The sequence below is a fragment of the Myotis nattereri genome (assembly GCF_964212035.1).
Source record: "Myotis nattereri genome assembly, chromosome: 1".
Taxonomy (NCBI): domain Eukaryota; kingdom Metazoa; phylum Chordata; class Mammalia; order Chiroptera; family Vespertilionidae; genus Myotis; species Myotis nattereri.
The window spans coordinates 10,478,144-10,495,826 of NC_138075.1; the positions used below are offsets into that span (position 1 = coordinate 10,478,144).

The window sequence follows — 17,683 nt, forward strand, 5'->3', positions numbered from 1 at the left end:
GGGGTATGCAGGACACAGCCGATCGATGATTCTCTCTCATCATTGATGTTTCTCTATCTCTCCCTCTCCCTTCCTCTTTCTGAAATCAATAAAAACTATTTTTTTAAAAAAAGGTTAAACGTATTATTGTTTTGAGTTTTTCCATTAATACTCTTTGGTCCTATTTATTTGTTTCATTGTCTGTTTTTATTTTTTGGTATTATTTCAGTATCTATTAATGCTCACAAAAGATATCCAGTAACAAGCACCAAAGTTTAAGAAAATTTTATGGTAGAAAAACATAAATCGATTAGGATGACTTAGATATAGCCCATCCTTATTCAGTTTTTACTAGTATATGGAGTATTTAGCTGGGAAAACTGGCTTTCTAGAATAGTATTTATAAAAAATTATATAGGATCAGTGTAATTCTTTCAAAAGACAAGCCACACCTTTCATACCTTATATAGATTTTAGGTGTTGCTTCTCAGACCTTGTTTTCAGTTAGGAAAGGTGGGGGGGTCGGGGTGAGGAGGCAGCTCTTTCCACAGACTACTTATTTTACATTTATTATACATTATTACATATGTCATCTGATCGTGTCCTCATAGTAGCCCTCAGAGGAAGTACCAGTCTCATCTGTTTCACAATTGAAGAAACCAAGACATAGGTGGGCAAAGTGATTTACCGGAGACCATGCAGCTAGGAAATGGAAGAGCTCGCATTAAAACCCAGGCCGACTGCTTCCACATTCCTTGCTCTTACCCGGACCTTTACTGCTTCTCTGCTACCATGTAGTGAGTAGCCTACTTGGTCAAGCACTGTTTTAGGAGGACCCTTTATAGATATTATTTCCTTTATTTCTGATACTCCAGTAGATGGCTGTTCCCATTTTACAGGTGAGGAAAGTTATACTCAAAGACTTACTGGTAATTTATCCTAGCTTACCCTGCCAGTCCATGCAAGAATCATTACTGAACTCAGCTTTTTCTGATTCCTCAATTTATATTCCTTCCATTACTATACACCACGCTGCCTCTCTAGCTGCTATCATTTTTCATTGATTTTGAATCTCTTACTAGCTGTTTAGTTTATTTTTGCCTTTTTTTTAGGTTATTCTATATTTGTTGTTAAGGGTGATCTGCCAGATTGTGAAGCTGACCAACTCCTCCAGATGATCAGGGTCCAACAGATGCATCGACCAAAACTTATTGGAGAAGAATTAGCACAAGTAAAAGAACAGAGGTAAAATTAACTCTGCAGTATGGAATGTGTGATACTCTTTCATTACAAGAAATACATTTTCATGCTAACATTGGATGGGTGGTCCTTTTATTGTTGGTAATTTTTTTAGACCCACATGTTTTAGTGAAGTTTATTGGTTCAAACTTGAATCAACTCTTTGAATTACTTAAAAATGTTAACTTAGAGTCACATCAGAACACAAAGTTTATATTGTTAGACCTTATCTGCGAGAAAAATCTGTAAGTTTCTTTAATTCTATTTTTCAATTATAATTGACTGAAATGTGTAAGTTTTGACATATAAAATCTTCAGCTTATAAATATTTTTTTTTAAATTTTTTTAATTGCTCAAAGTATTACAAAGGGTATTACATATGTGTCTTTTTTTTCCCCCCGCCCTTGACTATCCCCTGGCCTCCCCCACCCCCCAGCGTCCCATGTCCATTGGTTATGCATATATGCATGCATACAAGTCCTTCGGTTGATCTCTTATACTCCTCCCTCCTGCCCCCCAACTTTCCCCGGCCTTCCCGCTGCAGTTTGACAATCTGTTTGAGGCAGCTCTGCCTCTGTATCTATTACTGTTCAAAAGTTTATAATGGTCTCTATTATCCATGAATGAGTGAGATCATGTGGTATTTTTCCTTCATTGACTGGCTTATTTCACTTAGCATAATGCTCTCCAGTTCCATCCATGCGGTTGCAAATGGTAGGAGTTCCTTCTTTTTTACAGCAGCATAGTATTCCATCGTGTAGATGTACCACAGTTTTCTAATCCATTCATCTACTGATGGGCACTTAGGCTGTTTCCATATCTTAGCTATGGTGAATTGTGCTGCTATGAACATATGGGTGCATATATCCTTTCTGATTGGTGTTTCTGGTTTCCTGGGATATATTCCTAGAAGTGGGATCACAGGGTCAAATGGTAGTTCCATTTGTAGTTTTTTGAGGAAACTCCATATATAAATATTTTTATATCTAAAATGCAAGATTGGTCTGTAGTTATTATCAGTGCTTTCATTCTTTAGCGTCCAGAAAACGGATCTGGAACAAACCTTAGAAGCAAATGAGGGATCAGGAGTGTTAGATGAAGAGGAGGAGGATTTGCAGCGGGCTCTGGCCCTAAGTCGCCAACAGATTGACATGGAAGATGAAGAAGCAGATCTCCGCAGGGCTATTCAGCTCAGTATGCAAGGTACAGACATTCTGACGGGGTTTTTTCATTGTTGAAGAATTGATTCAGATAATTCTTGGTTTCCTGGAAGTTAATGAACTGTTAGATGTTCTTTGACAGTTACTGCAGAATCAATAGCTATGTACAGTCAGCTGTTCTTTTAGTTTTCTTATAATATAAATACCTTTTACAACCTATGTTATATTAGGACTATATATTTTTTAATTCTCACCCGAGGTCATTTTCATTGATATTTTTAAAAAATATGTTTTTATTGATTTCAGAGAGAGGAAGGGAGAGCGAAACATCAATGATGAGAGAGAATCATTAACTGGCTGTCTCTTGCATGCCCCTTACTAGGGATCGAGTCCATAACCTGGGCATGTGCCCTGACCTGGAATTGAACCGTGACCGCAGTTCATGGGTCGACACTTAACCACTGAGCCATACTGGCCAGGCTTCATTGATTTTTAGAGAGAGGGAAAGAGAGGGAGAGAGGGGCAGGTCAGAGGAGGAGAGAGAGAGAGAAGTATTGATGTGAGATAGAAACTCCTCTTGCACATACCTCTACCAGGGCCAGGGAACTGAACCCACAACCTAGGCACATGCTTCACCCGGGAATCGAACCCACAACCTTTGGTACACAGACCAACCAAGCCACACTGGCCAAGATAACTAGCTGTATTTTTATTTCTGGTTATTCCATTTGGTTATAATACTATACTAACATAGCAATAAACTGAGGTCAATTTTTGTGGGCAAAAGTGGGGGAACTGTTACCCAGACCAACTGTTTCATAAATGTATTTGCTGTTAGACACAAAGGAAGGCCTGGGCAGAGAATATAAATTGATTTTAGAAAACTCTAACATTGGTGTCTGTGCAACATATAGCTTGAGTCCACTTTGACGCTTTTATAGTGATGTAAGCCCATACGCAGAGGAGAGGCAAGACATATTCCCTAGGGAATCCCGGCGGAAGGAAATGTCAAAACAGTAGCTCTAAGTGGCTTACATAAAAGCATGAGGAATTTCTTTTGGCAGTTTTGTTTTCATGTAATTAATATGATTTTGCCTTCTACTTTCTAATGAAATTGATTGAATTCCTGAAATCTATATGATAAAAGGCTAGTGGCCGGAACACCAGAACGCTGGAACGACCAAACGACCAGTCACCAGGAGGTGCATGGAGCACCTCTCGGTCCCTCCCTCCAGCCTGTGAGCTGCTTGCAGCGGCGCTGTGGCTCGTGGTGGCGAGCTACTCGCGCACGGCAGGTCTGGGGTCCCGCCAGTGCGGCGGGGCTGGGCCACTTGCGATTTCACGCACGGGGCCTCTACTATCTAAATAAAATTGAGGTAATGGCAGACACTAGCTTTTGCAATTTTAGTTATTTGTGCGTAATTCACTCTACTTACCACTTTATTTCACCATTTGTGCGAAATCTCTGGTTGGTACAATAAATGAGACCATGGAAATATACTGAAGTTGTTGTAGGACCCAAATTTTTGAAGATAAAGGAACACAGAGAATGTGTTTGTTTCATGATCATCCACTTTAAGTTGGTTCTAAGGAATTCTGTGTCTTTGGAAATATAGATTGATGTCTAATAAGTTAGAGCATGAGAAAGTGGTGTTAATGGCTCTTCCTCCCTAGTTGGTTGTTGGTCTTAAATCCTCACATTTGCTACCAAGTTGGGTGACAGCTTTGGCTGTAGTGGATACTGGTTAGGTTTGAACTGCGTTATTCAGATTTCCCCTGAGGCTTTCAGACCCTTACTTATCTATCTATTAAAAAGCTAATATGCAAAGTGTCCCCTTGGGAGTTTGACCTGGAGACCGGGAGTTCTATTGCTCGCTGTGATGTGCGCTGACCACCATGGGGCGGCGTAGAACGAAGGGAGGCCCTGGCCAGCAGCTGGCAGCCGGGAAACGGAAAGGGAGGCCCCAGCTGGCCGCCAGAAGGCCCCGATCAGCCCTGATTGCAGGCCAGGCCTTGAGCATCTAGTATTTACAGAATAGTAGCAGAATCCGTTTAAGAAGAAAACATTTTAAAAGCTTTTGTGTGAGGAGGTGGGAGTGGCTGGGGAGAGAATGGGGGGAAAAGGGAAACATATTAATAGTTTAAACAATAAAGAATTTAAATTTTTAAAAAAAGCCTTTGTGTGTAATTCACATAAGTATAAACATCTTGTTACTTTACCTGGTAAATAAACTGTTTGTTTTGGTCCTATTTTTGTTTGTTTTCAGGTAGTTCCAGAAATGCACCTCAAGATGTTCCACAGACATCAGGTACACAGCTGACTTCAGAAGAGCTACGGAAGAGAAGAGAAGCCTACTTTGAAAAGTAAAGTAGTTGGTACAATATTCAAATGGCATATTCAGTCTTTACTTTGGCTATTTTTTCTATTTGTGAACTTAGAGCTTTGGCTTAAACTACTTATTTTATTTAGGATTCTCTTTTTAAAAAAGACTGGTTACTCCCTGACCCTGTGAACATTTGGATGTACTTATTTTAATTTACAACAAATAAACTGTGAAATGGAATGTTGTTTTAGGGGGAAACTTTGCCCCAATACTAATTAAGTTTGCATGAAATTGGGTGAAGGAAACCCTGTGAGATTTCAGTCATCAAAGGGAAAATGAAATTGGATCAAGGCAAGAACCATGCTTCATGATCCTTTGACTGTGCTTCTCGGCTCCTAATCCTGCAATGTTCTTCTGTCTGTTCATAGGGAACAGCACTTTAGTTCGGGGAGCCCACTCCTACCACAAATAGAGGTGGTGGCTAAGAGCTCTGCTCATTGCGCTCTAGTGCGGTACTGCAGGACTGTCAGCATCTGGCATGGGAGGGCAGCCCATAAATCTGAATCATCAGCTCCTGAAACCTAGCTTTGTATCAGCTTTATAAAAAGTGCCCTTAAAATAAAAATTTTTTCCCAGAAAAATACCACTCTTTCCACTCACAGGTCTTCCCTTTATCTTAATGATAAAAATCCATCTTGGAAAGTACGAGATCTGTAACAGATATTCAGACCCTCTGATCCCAGATCAGAAACCAAAAGGCCAGTGGCTGAACTTGGCCTGTTAATTACTGTACTTCATCAATTCTCAGATGCACATATTTTCACATCTCCACACCTCTGCACCTGAGAAGCATCTCACAGTCATATTGGCAGTATTTTAGTGGTCCTTAAGATGTTGGAGCTAAAATTTGATGGTGTAATGGAGATAATATTTACTTTGTTTTCTGTGTTTGTTTGTTTTTAAGTCACAGCTCAGAAGTATATGAAGGAAAATTCTGATCAACTGACATCCTCTTAATGTGAGATATTTCTAGTCTTTATTCAGTGATAGAGTAATAGATTTAATTATATGTAAAATTCCAAAATAGTGCTTATTAGTACTTCTTTTAAATTTAACTTTTATTTTTTAAATATGATAAACTTAAAATTCATATAAAAGTAGAGAAACCAGCATAATGAACCCCTATTACCCAGATTTAACAAAGATTAGCACATACCAGCCTTGTGTTTCTATGTCCCCATCTCCTATGCTTGTCACTCTTCTACCCCCAAGTTGGGATTTTTTTTGTAACAAATCTAAATCATTATATCATTTATCCATATTTATTTCAGTATGCCTCTCTAAATATATGAGCTTATTTTTTTACATAGCCAAATGCTATTGTCACACAATAATATTTTATAATATCATAAAATATCTAGTATTAAAAATAACTTAAAACTACTTAATTAGATAAAAACTAATACCCTAGAAATTTTATTTTAAGACATATCAGAATTAAAAGGAAACATAATTCTACTTTCCTTATGTAATACTGATGTCAGTATTTGGCACCTTTTCTTCTGGTCACACAGACACACATACATATTACTTATACCCATTTCCCCTAATAGTAAATATTCTTCGTAAATAGGCTATATGGTACTTTATAAAATTAATGTGTGTATCATTTACATATGAACATTTTTATTTTTATTATTATAATTAATAGTGCAACGAACTATCCATGTACTGACTCAGTGTCTCAAATCTATCATTGTTCTAATTATTCTGAGGATGTCAGATTTTTTAGTTAAAGAACATGAACATTTTTAAGGCCTTGGTACAGATTTCTAAACTGCTTTCCAAATAATTTCCAAGTGATTCTTCTACCATGTTTTTTCAGACTTTGTTTTCTTGTTGTTGTTGTTTTTTTTTGCCAGAATAAAATTGTCCAAACAGACATACTTAATAGAGAATCTACAAAGTTTACAAATACATCCAAGAAAAGGAAACCGTCTTTTAAAGTATAAAAAACAAATTCCTCTCTTATTTAAAAATTTTAAAAGATATTTTGGATTAGAAATGTAGAATTTTCAATGCATTGAACTTTTTAGAGTGGAAAGAATAATGCAGTGACATTTCATAATGACTAAGGAAATTCTAACAAGCACAGTGCCAGTGATAACTGATGCAGATGTGTTATCAACCCTGTGCCCTGTTATGATGGCTGAGCATAGGGATAGCTCCCTCCTGGTTGGAGGGTAGTTGATGGGGAGGAAGATGTGCAGGGAAGGTTTCCAGCTTCAGGTTTTCATCCTCTGCCTCCTGGTTTGATCTCAGAAATACTGGTGGGGCTCTGGCTGATGTAGCTCAGTTGGTTGAGCATCGTCCAGTGCACTGAGAGATCACTGGTTAGCTTTCTGCTAGATGTCTGGGTTTTGGGCTTGATCCCCAAAAGTAGGGGGCTCTCAGGAGGCAGCTGATGGATATTTCTCTCATCGATTTTTCTCTTTCTCTCCCTCACCCTTCTTCTTTCTCTAAAATCAATAAAAACATTTTGTTTTAATTTTTTTTAAATATATTTTATTGAACTTTTACAGAGAGGCAGGGAGAGAGATATAGAGTTAGAAACATCGATGAGAGAGAAGCATCGATCAGCTGCCTCCTGCACATCTCCTACTGGGGATGTGCCCGCAACCCAGGTACATGCCCTTGCCCGGAATCGAACCTGGGACCTTTCAGTCCGCAGGCTGACGCTCTATCCACTGAGCCAAACCGGTTCTGGCAATATAAAAACATTTTTAAAATGTTGTTATTGATGTCGGAGAGGAAGGGGGGGGGGGAGAGAGAGAGAGAGAGAGAGAGAGAGAGAGAGAAAGAGAGAGAGAGAGAGAAACATCAATGATGAGAGAAAATCATTGATCAGCTGTCTCCTTCAGGCTCCACACTGGGGACCAAGCCCAACCCCGTGCATGTGCCCTGACTGGGAATCGAACCGTGACCTCCTGGTTCCTAGGTCAATGCTCAACCACAGCTATGCCGGCCAGGCTCAATAAAAACATTTTTAAAAAAATACTAGTGGAGAACTAGAGAAGATTTAGAGTCAAATGTTGCTGAGCGGAGTTAAGAGCTAACTTCTTGGTATTTCTTTTTAATAGTGGCTAGCATTCAAATATCATGTAGGGCTTATTAATAAAGGGGCTGAAAACTAATATTTGCCTTTCACTAGAATTTCTGATTATTAAGCCTAGATGGGCCCCTGTCTCTCTAGCTTCCATCTTTGGAAATGTGGCTGTAAGCTTCTCGAGTTAACTCTTTCTTCCTTCTAACCCTCTTCAAACTGACCATGGTGCTAACTTGTTATTTATTAAAATTTATAGGTTTGGTGGGAGTTTTTTTTTTATATATATACATATATTTTATTGATTTTTTACAGAGAGGAAGGGAGAGAGATAGAGAGTTAGAAACATCGATGAGAGAGAAACATCGATCAGCTGCCTCGTGCACATCTCCCACTGGGGATGTGCCCGCAACCCAGGTACATGCCCTTGACCGGAATCGAACCTGGGACCTTTCAGTCCGCAGGCCGACGCTCTATCCACTGAGCCAAACCGGTTTCGGCAATGATGCAGATTCTTAATTTAAAAAGTGTTTCCCAACAAGGACTATTTTCATGGTCATGGATTGCTTTCATTTTTTGATTGCCTGATACTTGAGCCACCACTTCAGTGGCATGGCTTGGTTAGGGTTCAGTTTAAGAAACATAAACGACTAGAGTTTTTTTTGTTTTTTATTTTTTATTGATTTTTTACAGAGAGGAAGGGAGAGATAGAGAGTTAGAAACATCGATGAGAGAGAAACATCGATCAACTGCCTCCTGCACATCTCCCACTGGGGATATGCCCGCAACCCAGGTACATGCCCTTGACCGGAATCGAACCTGGGACCCTTCAGTCCGCAGGCCGACGTTCTATCCACTGAGCCAAACCGGTTTCGGCCGACTAGAGTTTTTTTTTTTTACCAGAAAGTACTTAATACAGAAGGTAAGGCCTTACACAACCTTAGGAAGAGCTGAATGCAGCCTGTAGGCCAGGCCTCCAGAATTCTAACTTGTCTGAACAGCTTTGACCGCTGCCCAAGTTGAGATAATGGGGAATCGGGATATCGAGTTTAGGAACATACTTCCTGAGCTGTGATCCTAGGATCAGGAAACTGCCACCACAGTTGCCTAGACATGAAGACTCAGGAACATGAAATCGGGCTCCACTGCAACTGCCGTAAAGCAGAATTCTGGGATTGGCATCCCCATGACTTGACTTGGTGCAGAGAACAGCGAAAGCAGCAGGGAGATGGTTGTGCCTCATTTCTGCCCTTTAAAGCTCATACAAATGCTTTAAAAGCACTCTTTTTCCAGAATCTGAGGTCTAAAGCAATGTAAGACATGTTGTTTTCAGCTTTCCCGACTCTGTGATACAGAAGGCACAGTGGGAATGGATGCTGAGTGCTATTTGTGCACATTCTATCTCACGGTGTCATCACATATGAAAGGTGTTAGAAGTGTTTCAAGGTTGGCAGTTCATTTACTCACTTTTCATGAATTTAAAGTAGAATAAAAGTTACTGCTCTAAAGTCGCTGTCTCACCTGTCACTCCCTTGCATTCAGTGTGTTTTCTTGAGTGGAGGAGGAAGAGGGCGTGGAGAGAGATCTGATGTGCTAGGAAATCCACATAACTCACAACCTGTCCTTCTTGTGCCACGTTCCAGAGTCAGAGTATGCTAGTGGGCGTATACTGCCCACGTGTGCGTCATTAGCCTGCACACCAGCGTCATAAACACGTGCAGATGTCAGTGTGCTCGCTCCAAGACCAACAAGGAGAAATGAGGTTCCCCACTGGTTGAATTTCCTTTGTTGCTCATGTTTAAAACACAAGATTATGGGGGACACTAGGGAAAAATGTGCTATTAATAGTGTTACCGCTAATTTTAAAATTCTGTTTCCTTTAAAAATCCTTTTATGCATTTTTTTGAAAGCTATGGCTTCTCAGATTGTTGCTGTTTTTAATTTTTTTAATTTTAGCATATATATGTATATGTGAAATCATTTAAAATATACATAAATGCAGAAATAGTTCACAGAGCTCCATATACCCATTGCTCAGATTCCCCAGTTGTTGATATTTCTGAACCATTTGAGAATTACTTGCAGACATGATTTCTCATTACATGTCAGCACTTCAGTGTAGATTTTCTCAGTACAAGCACCTACCTATTACATCATAACCATCATGTTTAAATGTTTTATGACATTGTTTCTCCTGCTTAAAAAAATACAGGGAGAAGTTATTTTAATGCAGTAGATATTACTGAAACTTGGTAATGTATATTAAAGAGTTCATCAGGTAGTTGATGAGTGTCTACTAATGCCTAGCATAGTTTTATGCACTGGGCAACAAACAAGATAAGGGGAGTACTCTTGTTAGCTTACATTTTAAAGAGGAAGACAGAACACATGGTGATAACTTCATGCTGGAAATTAAAATGAAGTGACGGGATAGGGGGAATGCCAGGTGGCCACTGAGGACGGTGGGCAGGAAAGGTATCTCTGAGGACATATGAAGCTCAGATCTGAATGACAGGAAAGAGCCGGCCATGGAAAGATCATGTTAACGCTTATGGTAATTTGAGATGCTTTCCTTTCCTTGAAGTGCTTATTTTCAGAGACCTCCCACAATATTAAGGATCTGTAAACCAACACATTTGCATAAAAATAGCTGCCAGTGAATCCTTTTGTACAATGTGTTATTTTGTGGTTAAAAATACCTGTCTATTAATTTCTCTGATAAATGCAAATTTTACATCCAGATTTTGTAGGATCGCACTGTGATACTTTTAACTAATATATATATGTCAGACTGATTGCTTTTGCATCCTTTTGTGGTTTTCATGTCAGTGACTTTCGTTTTGTGGAACCATTTATTTTCCATGTGAATAGCACTCCTCATGGTGTATTTATTCTGAGGGTTTGTTTGTTTAATGTACATTGTCCTTTGCATGTTTCAGGCAGCAGCAACAGCAGCAGAGGCAGCAGCAGAACCCACCGGGACAGCTTCCACACCCACGTGAAACACCCACCACAAGTTCAGGAGCACTTGGCCGTGATCCAGGTACACCCCCGACTATACATCACGGTCGTTACCTGCACACTGTTGGACACACAGGCTCTGTGTGATTTTGGCTTTCCAGGTTGTTTCTTCTCTCTTTAATTGTATTGAAATTTTGAATGAATTTGTAATCTAAATTTCTCTGGATTAAGGAGCAGGCAGACTAGAGCACTCAAAGGGTATTTTGCTTTAAAATTATAAATGATACCCTGCAACGTCACAGTAATTAATACATTCTACGCAAGTTCTTCAGAAGTAATGAATATTGCTAGGTAGAAAATAAATTCATCTTACCCCCTGGACAGCTAAAACCCCCTAAGTATAGTCTAAGTAGCAACAGGAAGTCTAGAGTTACATATCAGGCCTGGGTTTAATAAGTCATAACCTTGGGCCAGTTATTGTTTAGTAGAAGTTGAGTGACAAAATGTATATGACAAAGGACTTCTAAGCAGAATGCGTGAAGAACTCTCAAAACTGAGATAAGAAAACAACTCAAAAATGGGCAAAGGATTTGAATGGGTACTTCACCAAATATATGGGTGACAAATAAGCACATTAAAATATGCCCAACATCACTCATCATTAGGGAAATGCAAATTAAAACCACAATGACATACCATTACACACCTTTGAGAATGGTTTGCTAAAGAATGAAAATGGCAATACCAGAGGCTGACAAGGATCAGAGCGACTGGGACTCACATACATTGTTAGTAGAAATGTAAAAGGGCACAGCACCTTTGGAAAAGGGTTTAATATTTTCTTAAAGTAAACTGAACCATGTGATCTACTGGTCCCACTCCTAGGTGTATAAACCAAGAAAAAGAAAACGGAGGTTTTCACAGAAAAGACTTGCATGTGACTCCTAAGAGCAGCTTTATTCATAATTGCTTCAAGCTGGAAACTGCCTAAATGTTGTCCTTCACTTGGTAAATGGATGCACAACCTGTGGCACATCCAAACAATGGACTGTAGTAGCAATAAAAAGGGGTGAACTGGTACTGTTTTCTACTCCTGCTAAGTACAGCTAGCAGCCCTGAGCATTTGTATTAAACCAGTGGTTCTCAACCTTCTGGCCCTTGAAGTACAGTTCCTCATGTTGTGACCCAACCATAAAATTATTTTCGTTGCTACTGTTATGAATCGTCATGTAAATATCTGATATGCAGGATGGTCTTAGGCGACCCCTGTGAAAGGGTCGTTCGACCTCCAAAGGGGTCGCGACCCACAGGTTGAGAACCCGCTGTATTAAACAAATCTAAGAGTCTGAAAGGTAGAGAGAAGACAGATGTGCGAGGCAGATCTGGGTTTTCTTTTTGCCTCATCTGTCATGGACCGTGTGCTGGAGAAACCACAGGTGCAAACCAAGAAAAAAGTGATGAGGAAAGGGACCACTGAGCAAGACAGAAACTCTTTGATAATAAACACCTTAGTCCGCCAAACTGGATGAGGTAAATAAACCGGCCCTACTGCCACCTCACCCTGTCAGCAGAGGCCAAGAGGGAGCCTAGACTTGTATCCCCACCTGGCAGTCATGAGGCACCCCGCCCCCCCCCCCTTCCCCTCCCCCTGGCCCAGGTGCTGTCCAAGAAAGCCAAGTGGGGAACTGGAGTTTTTATTACTCCTCCAGGAGGCAGCAAGGCTGCCTTTGCCGTGTGTCAGTGGTCGTGTGTCCTGAACTTGCACCAGCAATAAAGAGGCGTCCCTCTGGCTTCCTGCCTGGGTGGTGTCAGGAGAGGCTTAGTGCAGATTCAGGATTGTCATTGAGGCGGAAACAAGGCCACTCCCACAGTGTCGGTGAGAAACAGTAACAAGGCCTCCTACCCTCCCAGTCATGGAGACATCAGTGGAGGACGGTGGGAAGCCAGAACTCCCACATGTGCTCAGCAGTTGCGATCACACACACCCTCCCCTATCTGGCAGCAGCAGCAGGGTAGCACCCTTTCCCCCCACTGGTGCTGTGTCGGAGGAGGCCTGTTAAAAGAGAAAATTTAAATAAGATTCAACGTCTCCTAATATCCAGATGTCTCAGAGTCGATCCAGAATCACTTGTCATACCAATAGTCAGGAAAAGTTTAACTTGAATAACAAAAGAAATTACTAAGCACCGTTACCTAGATGACACTGATGTTAGAATGTTCTGACAAGGATTGGTAAAGCAGCCATCGTAAAAATGCTACGATGAGCAATTACAGATATGCTTCAAACAGTGAAAAATTAGAAAAAATAGGAGCTATAAAGATCCAAGCCCGGCTGGTGTGGCTCAGTAGAGCGTCAGCCCATGAACGAAGAGGTCATGGTTCAATTCCCAGTCAGGGCACATCCCTGGGTTTCGGCTTGATCCCTAGTAGTGTGCAGGAGGCAGTCAATCAGTGATTCTCTCTCATCATTGATGTTTCTAGCTCTCCCTTCCTTTCTCTGAAATCAATAAAAAAAAATTTTTTTTAAAAGAAGAACTAAATGGAACTCTTAGAATTGAAAAATAATAACTGAAATTTTAAAACTTAGTGGATGGACCCAACAGGCAAATGGAAGGACAGGAAAGAATCAGTGAACTTGAAAACAGAACAGAAGTTTCCCATTCTGCCCGCTGGTGTGGCTTAGTTGGTTCAGCCTTATCCCATGCACCAAGAGGTCGCACGTTCAATTTCCAGTCAGGGCACATGCATGGGTTGCTGGCTCGATCCCCAGTAGGGAGCATGCAGGAGGCAACCGATTGATGTTCTCTTTTATCACTGTTTCTCTCTCCCTTTCCTTCTCTCTCTCAGAATCAATAAAAATCATTTAAAAAAGAAAAGAAATTTCCTATTCTGAGCAACAGAGAGAATTAGACTCGGAAAATTAACAGCCTTTAAGACCTGTGGGACTATAATAAAAGATGTAACATGTTCCATGGGAATCCAGGAAGGAGATGAGAAAGGGGTTGGGTCTGAAAAAGTATTTGAATAAGTAATGGCTGAAAATTCTCCTAATTTGGCAAAAGATATAAACCTACAGATTCAAAATGATCAGTGGACCTCAAATAGGATACATCCAGGGAAATCCATACTAAGACACATATAGTCTAATTTCTGAAAATGGAAGACACAAAAAAAATCTGAAGACAGCTAGAAATAACTTAACCTACAACAATTTTGCATAATAGCAAATTTCTCATCTGAAATCTTGGAGGTCAGAAGGAAATGGCACATTTTTCAAGAGCTGAAAGAAAAGAACTCTCAACATAGATTTCTATATCCAGTGAAAATTTCCTTCAAGAATGAAGGGAGGAATTAGAGACTTTGTCACAGTAAACCTACTCTAAAATAATGGCTAAAGGAAGTTCTCTAAACAGTAATCTTGGAACATCAGGCAGGAAAAAAAGAATAATAAAAATAGGGGTAAACATACTAGACTTTCCTTTTGAGTTTTCTAAGTTATGTTTGATGATTAAAGCAAGAATTATAACATTGATTTGACTTTTAGTGTGTATATACAAAATATTTAAGGCAGTTTTAAACAGGGGAGAATAAAGGGGAGTAAAGGGAGGTTAGGTTTCTGCATTTCATTTGAACTAGTACAGCCACTCTGGAAAATACCTTGGGAGTTTCTCACAACCCAGCAGTTACACTCCTGAGAATTTAGTACAGAGAAATGAAAACTTCTGTCCATGTAAAAACCTGCACACAAAAATTCATAACAGCTTTATTTGTTATAACCAAAAACTGGGAACAACCAAGATGGCCTACAGGAGGTGAATAGTTAAACTAGTCCATCCACAGTGGAATACTACTCAGGATTAAAAAGAAACCAACTATTGCCCTGGCCGATTTGGCTCAGTGGGTAGAGTGTTGGCCTGCGGACTGAGGGGTCCCAGGTTCGATTCCGGTCAGGGCCAGGTACCTTGGTTGCGGGCGCATCCCCAGTAGGAGGTGTGCAGGAGGCAACTGATCGATGTTCCCAACTCTCTATCCTTCTCCCTTCCTCGCTATAAAAATATCAATAAAATATATTTAAAAAAAATAAAAAATAAAAAGAAACCAACTATTGATACATGCAGCAAACTTGGATGACTCTCAAGGGCATTATGCTGAGTGGGAAAAAATAAAATAAAAAAAGGCCTCAAAAGTGCTTATTCTGTATGATTCTATGTGTGTAACATTCTAAAAACGACAGATTCATAGTGATGGGGAACAGCTTAGTCGTTACTGCAGTTAGGGAAGGTAATGGGGAGAGACGTGGGCATGAATTTAAAGGAGTAGCAGGAGGCAGATCTTTGTGGTACTGTAGCAGTTCTCTGTCTTGGTGGTGGTTACACAGATCTGCACATATGATAAAATACCATAGAACTACACAACATTGTACCAGTGTTAATATCCAGGTTTTGGCTTAGGCTATACTTATATAAGATTTGGTGAAATTGAGCCAAAGTGTACCCAAGTCCTGTCTAAATTATCTTTGTAACTTCTGTGAATAAATTTTCAAAACAGATTTTTTTTTTTAAGTAATGAATGTGTATTTCGCCATACTCAAAAGGCTCCATACATACTGCTTCATCCCATTTATGTTGACATGCAGGGAAAAGCAAACTGTGGGGCAGAGAATGTGTCAGTGGTTGTCTAGGATTAGGGGATGGAGATTGGCCACAAAGGGGGAGCAAGAGGGAATTTGGAGGGGACAGTGGAACAGTTCTGTGTCTGGGTGTGACGGTAGTTATTCAACTCAATGCATTTGTCAAAACTTACAAAACTAAATTCGTGAAGTTTACTATTTTAAAATTTAAAAAACAAGGAAACTATAGTAGTCAAACAAATACATTTTCTAAGAGTTTACCTTTTGATGACTGATAATTTTCCAGAAATATCTAAGCAATATGTGTATTTTCTTTCCCCACAGGTGATATGAGTGAAGAAGACATGCTTCAGGCAGCTGTGACCATGTCTTTAGAAACTGTTAGAAATAATTTCATAACCGAAGAAAAAAAATAATGCCTTTTACAAGTCTCTAAAATAGTCATACTTTCCAACATTGTCCTGTGTGATTAAAGCATAGGGTCTATTTAGTAATGTGTCAAAGAGAACAAGGTTCAACAGAGGAAATAAGACTTTTAGGTGGTCTGCAAACAAGAAGATGAGAAAGTAGAAAAATGCATCAGTTGTAGGACTGAGTCATAATCCCTCAAATACTAGCCAAAGAGGCATCCAGCAGTTAAAGAAATTAATAATAGTTTTCTCAATGTTCCTTTTTCATTTTTGAGTGTGCAATATCTAATGTGTCTAAAATTAGGGCATTTTTCTTGACTCTTTTTGCAGACCAACTAGTAAGCTCTTGCCATAGAACTTTTCCCATATATTTTGTTTTCTTTTCCTCCCTTCTGTGTAGGTAATTGGCTCACTTTCATCACCTAATACAGTAGTTGCTTCTATGTCTCATTAACTAAAATGAACCTTTTAGGACAGTGTCTCTTCTCCATGCTGATAATAGGAACGGTTCCAGAGGATAAGTGTTCTCCCTCCACCTACATATGGTGCACTTGGATGTTTCCTCATGTTATTGTCTCTGGTCACAATTTATCTGCTACCTGGTTTTTATTATTTTTCTACAACTCTTAAAAGATGGGAATTTTTCTTGAGGTTTTTCTTTTTAAGCCCTCCAAGGTGGGATCATTATGTCATGATTCTGGTGCATTCCTAAACTCGCAAGTCAGCTCTGCACAAGTATTTAAGAATAAATGAGCATTTCTGAAACGTGTGAGCACATCCTTTCCCAGATGCTTCATGAATGTCTTCTCAGTGTCTTGGAACTTCGCAGCTGTGTCGTAACCCTCTCTCCAGCACGCTTCTTTTCCCCTTTTCCCGGTGAGAAAAACAGAAACGCGGTATGCAAGCAAGTTTCCTTCTGGTGTAAGACAACGTCTAATGCCCACCATGAATGTATGTTAGACAAAATTTGGCCTTCAATTTTAGTAGCAGAGCCAATTTATTTTTTTTCTCTTGTGATGGAGCTGTCTGTTCTGTTTACAGCTGGGTCATGGAATGTAGATAGATGTCAGCTTCTGCTGTACATCTTCTAATAGGTATAGCTTGCCAGAGATGATGGTCTGGAACATGAAAATAATTTACTCATAATATATATTAAAATTTATACTGTGATTTAACACTTGGTTGTTTAAAATAGCTTAAGAATTATAGAAGTCACATAGAACTGAATGGGTCTGTAAATAAGAAAGTCTTTAGTTTTGATAAACATTCTATGTGATGACCAGAGAGTTTCTTGCTAGGTCAATACAATGGTATGATTTAGGTGAAAATTAACTAGGTCTCTTTGAAATGGGTGTTTTAGATTCTGTCATCTACTCCTCATCCCTCATCCTCCATCCCCTTTTGAAGCCCTTTTGAATGTCAAATTGTTTATAAGCTGCAATGTAAGAAGACATTGCAGCCGATGACTTAGAAAAATAAAATATGGTGTGTTGCCATATTGGTGTGTGGCTGCACACATTTTATCAGGGGAATTTTTTTTATCTAGGATTTATTGCTAAGTGAAAAGAGATGAGAAAATGCATTTTATTTATGATTATGATATAGCTTTTTCTTGGAAAAAGACAGATTTTTTTTAGTCATTATTTTGTGCCAAATGAAGTCTTCTGACGATTCCCTTACATAAAATTAGAATTTTGCTTTAAAATCTAGTTTTCTTTTGACAATTGAGAATGTTCCAGAAGAATTATAAAACTTTAAAACTGCAAGTGATGTTAGAGTTTAGTACTACTCTCTCAAGACTTACAAATCAAAATATGTATTTGGCCTTTATTTTTTCCCATTGAAAATTTACTTTAAAACTCTTCATTCACTTGAAT

At 39.4% G+C, this 17,683-nt stretch overlaps 1 protein-coding gene across 2 annotated transcripts in view; it reads left to right on the forward strand.

Moving 5' to 3' along the window:
* Positions 1–17,277, forward strand: part of ATXN3 (ataxin 3) — a 30,982-nt gene extending 13,705 nt beyond the window's left edge. For both annotated transcript variants that reach the window (XM_081096143.1, XM_081096144.1), the window contains 5 exons: positions 1,092–1,224; positions 2,255–2,421; positions 4,646–4,742; positions 10,745–10,848; positions 15,721–17,277. In XM_081096143.1, the coding sequence (XP_080952269.1) occupies positions 1,092–1,224; positions 2,255–2,421; positions 4,646–4,742; positions 10,745–10,848; positions 15,721–15,812 (593 nt within the window). In that variant the 3' untranslated portion in view covers positions 15,813–17,277. The remainder of the gene's footprint in view (positions 1–1,091; positions 1,225–2,254; positions 2,422–4,645; positions 4,743–10,744; positions 10,849–15,720) is intronic.
* The last annotated feature ends 406 nt before the right edge of the window (positions 17,278–17,683 follow it).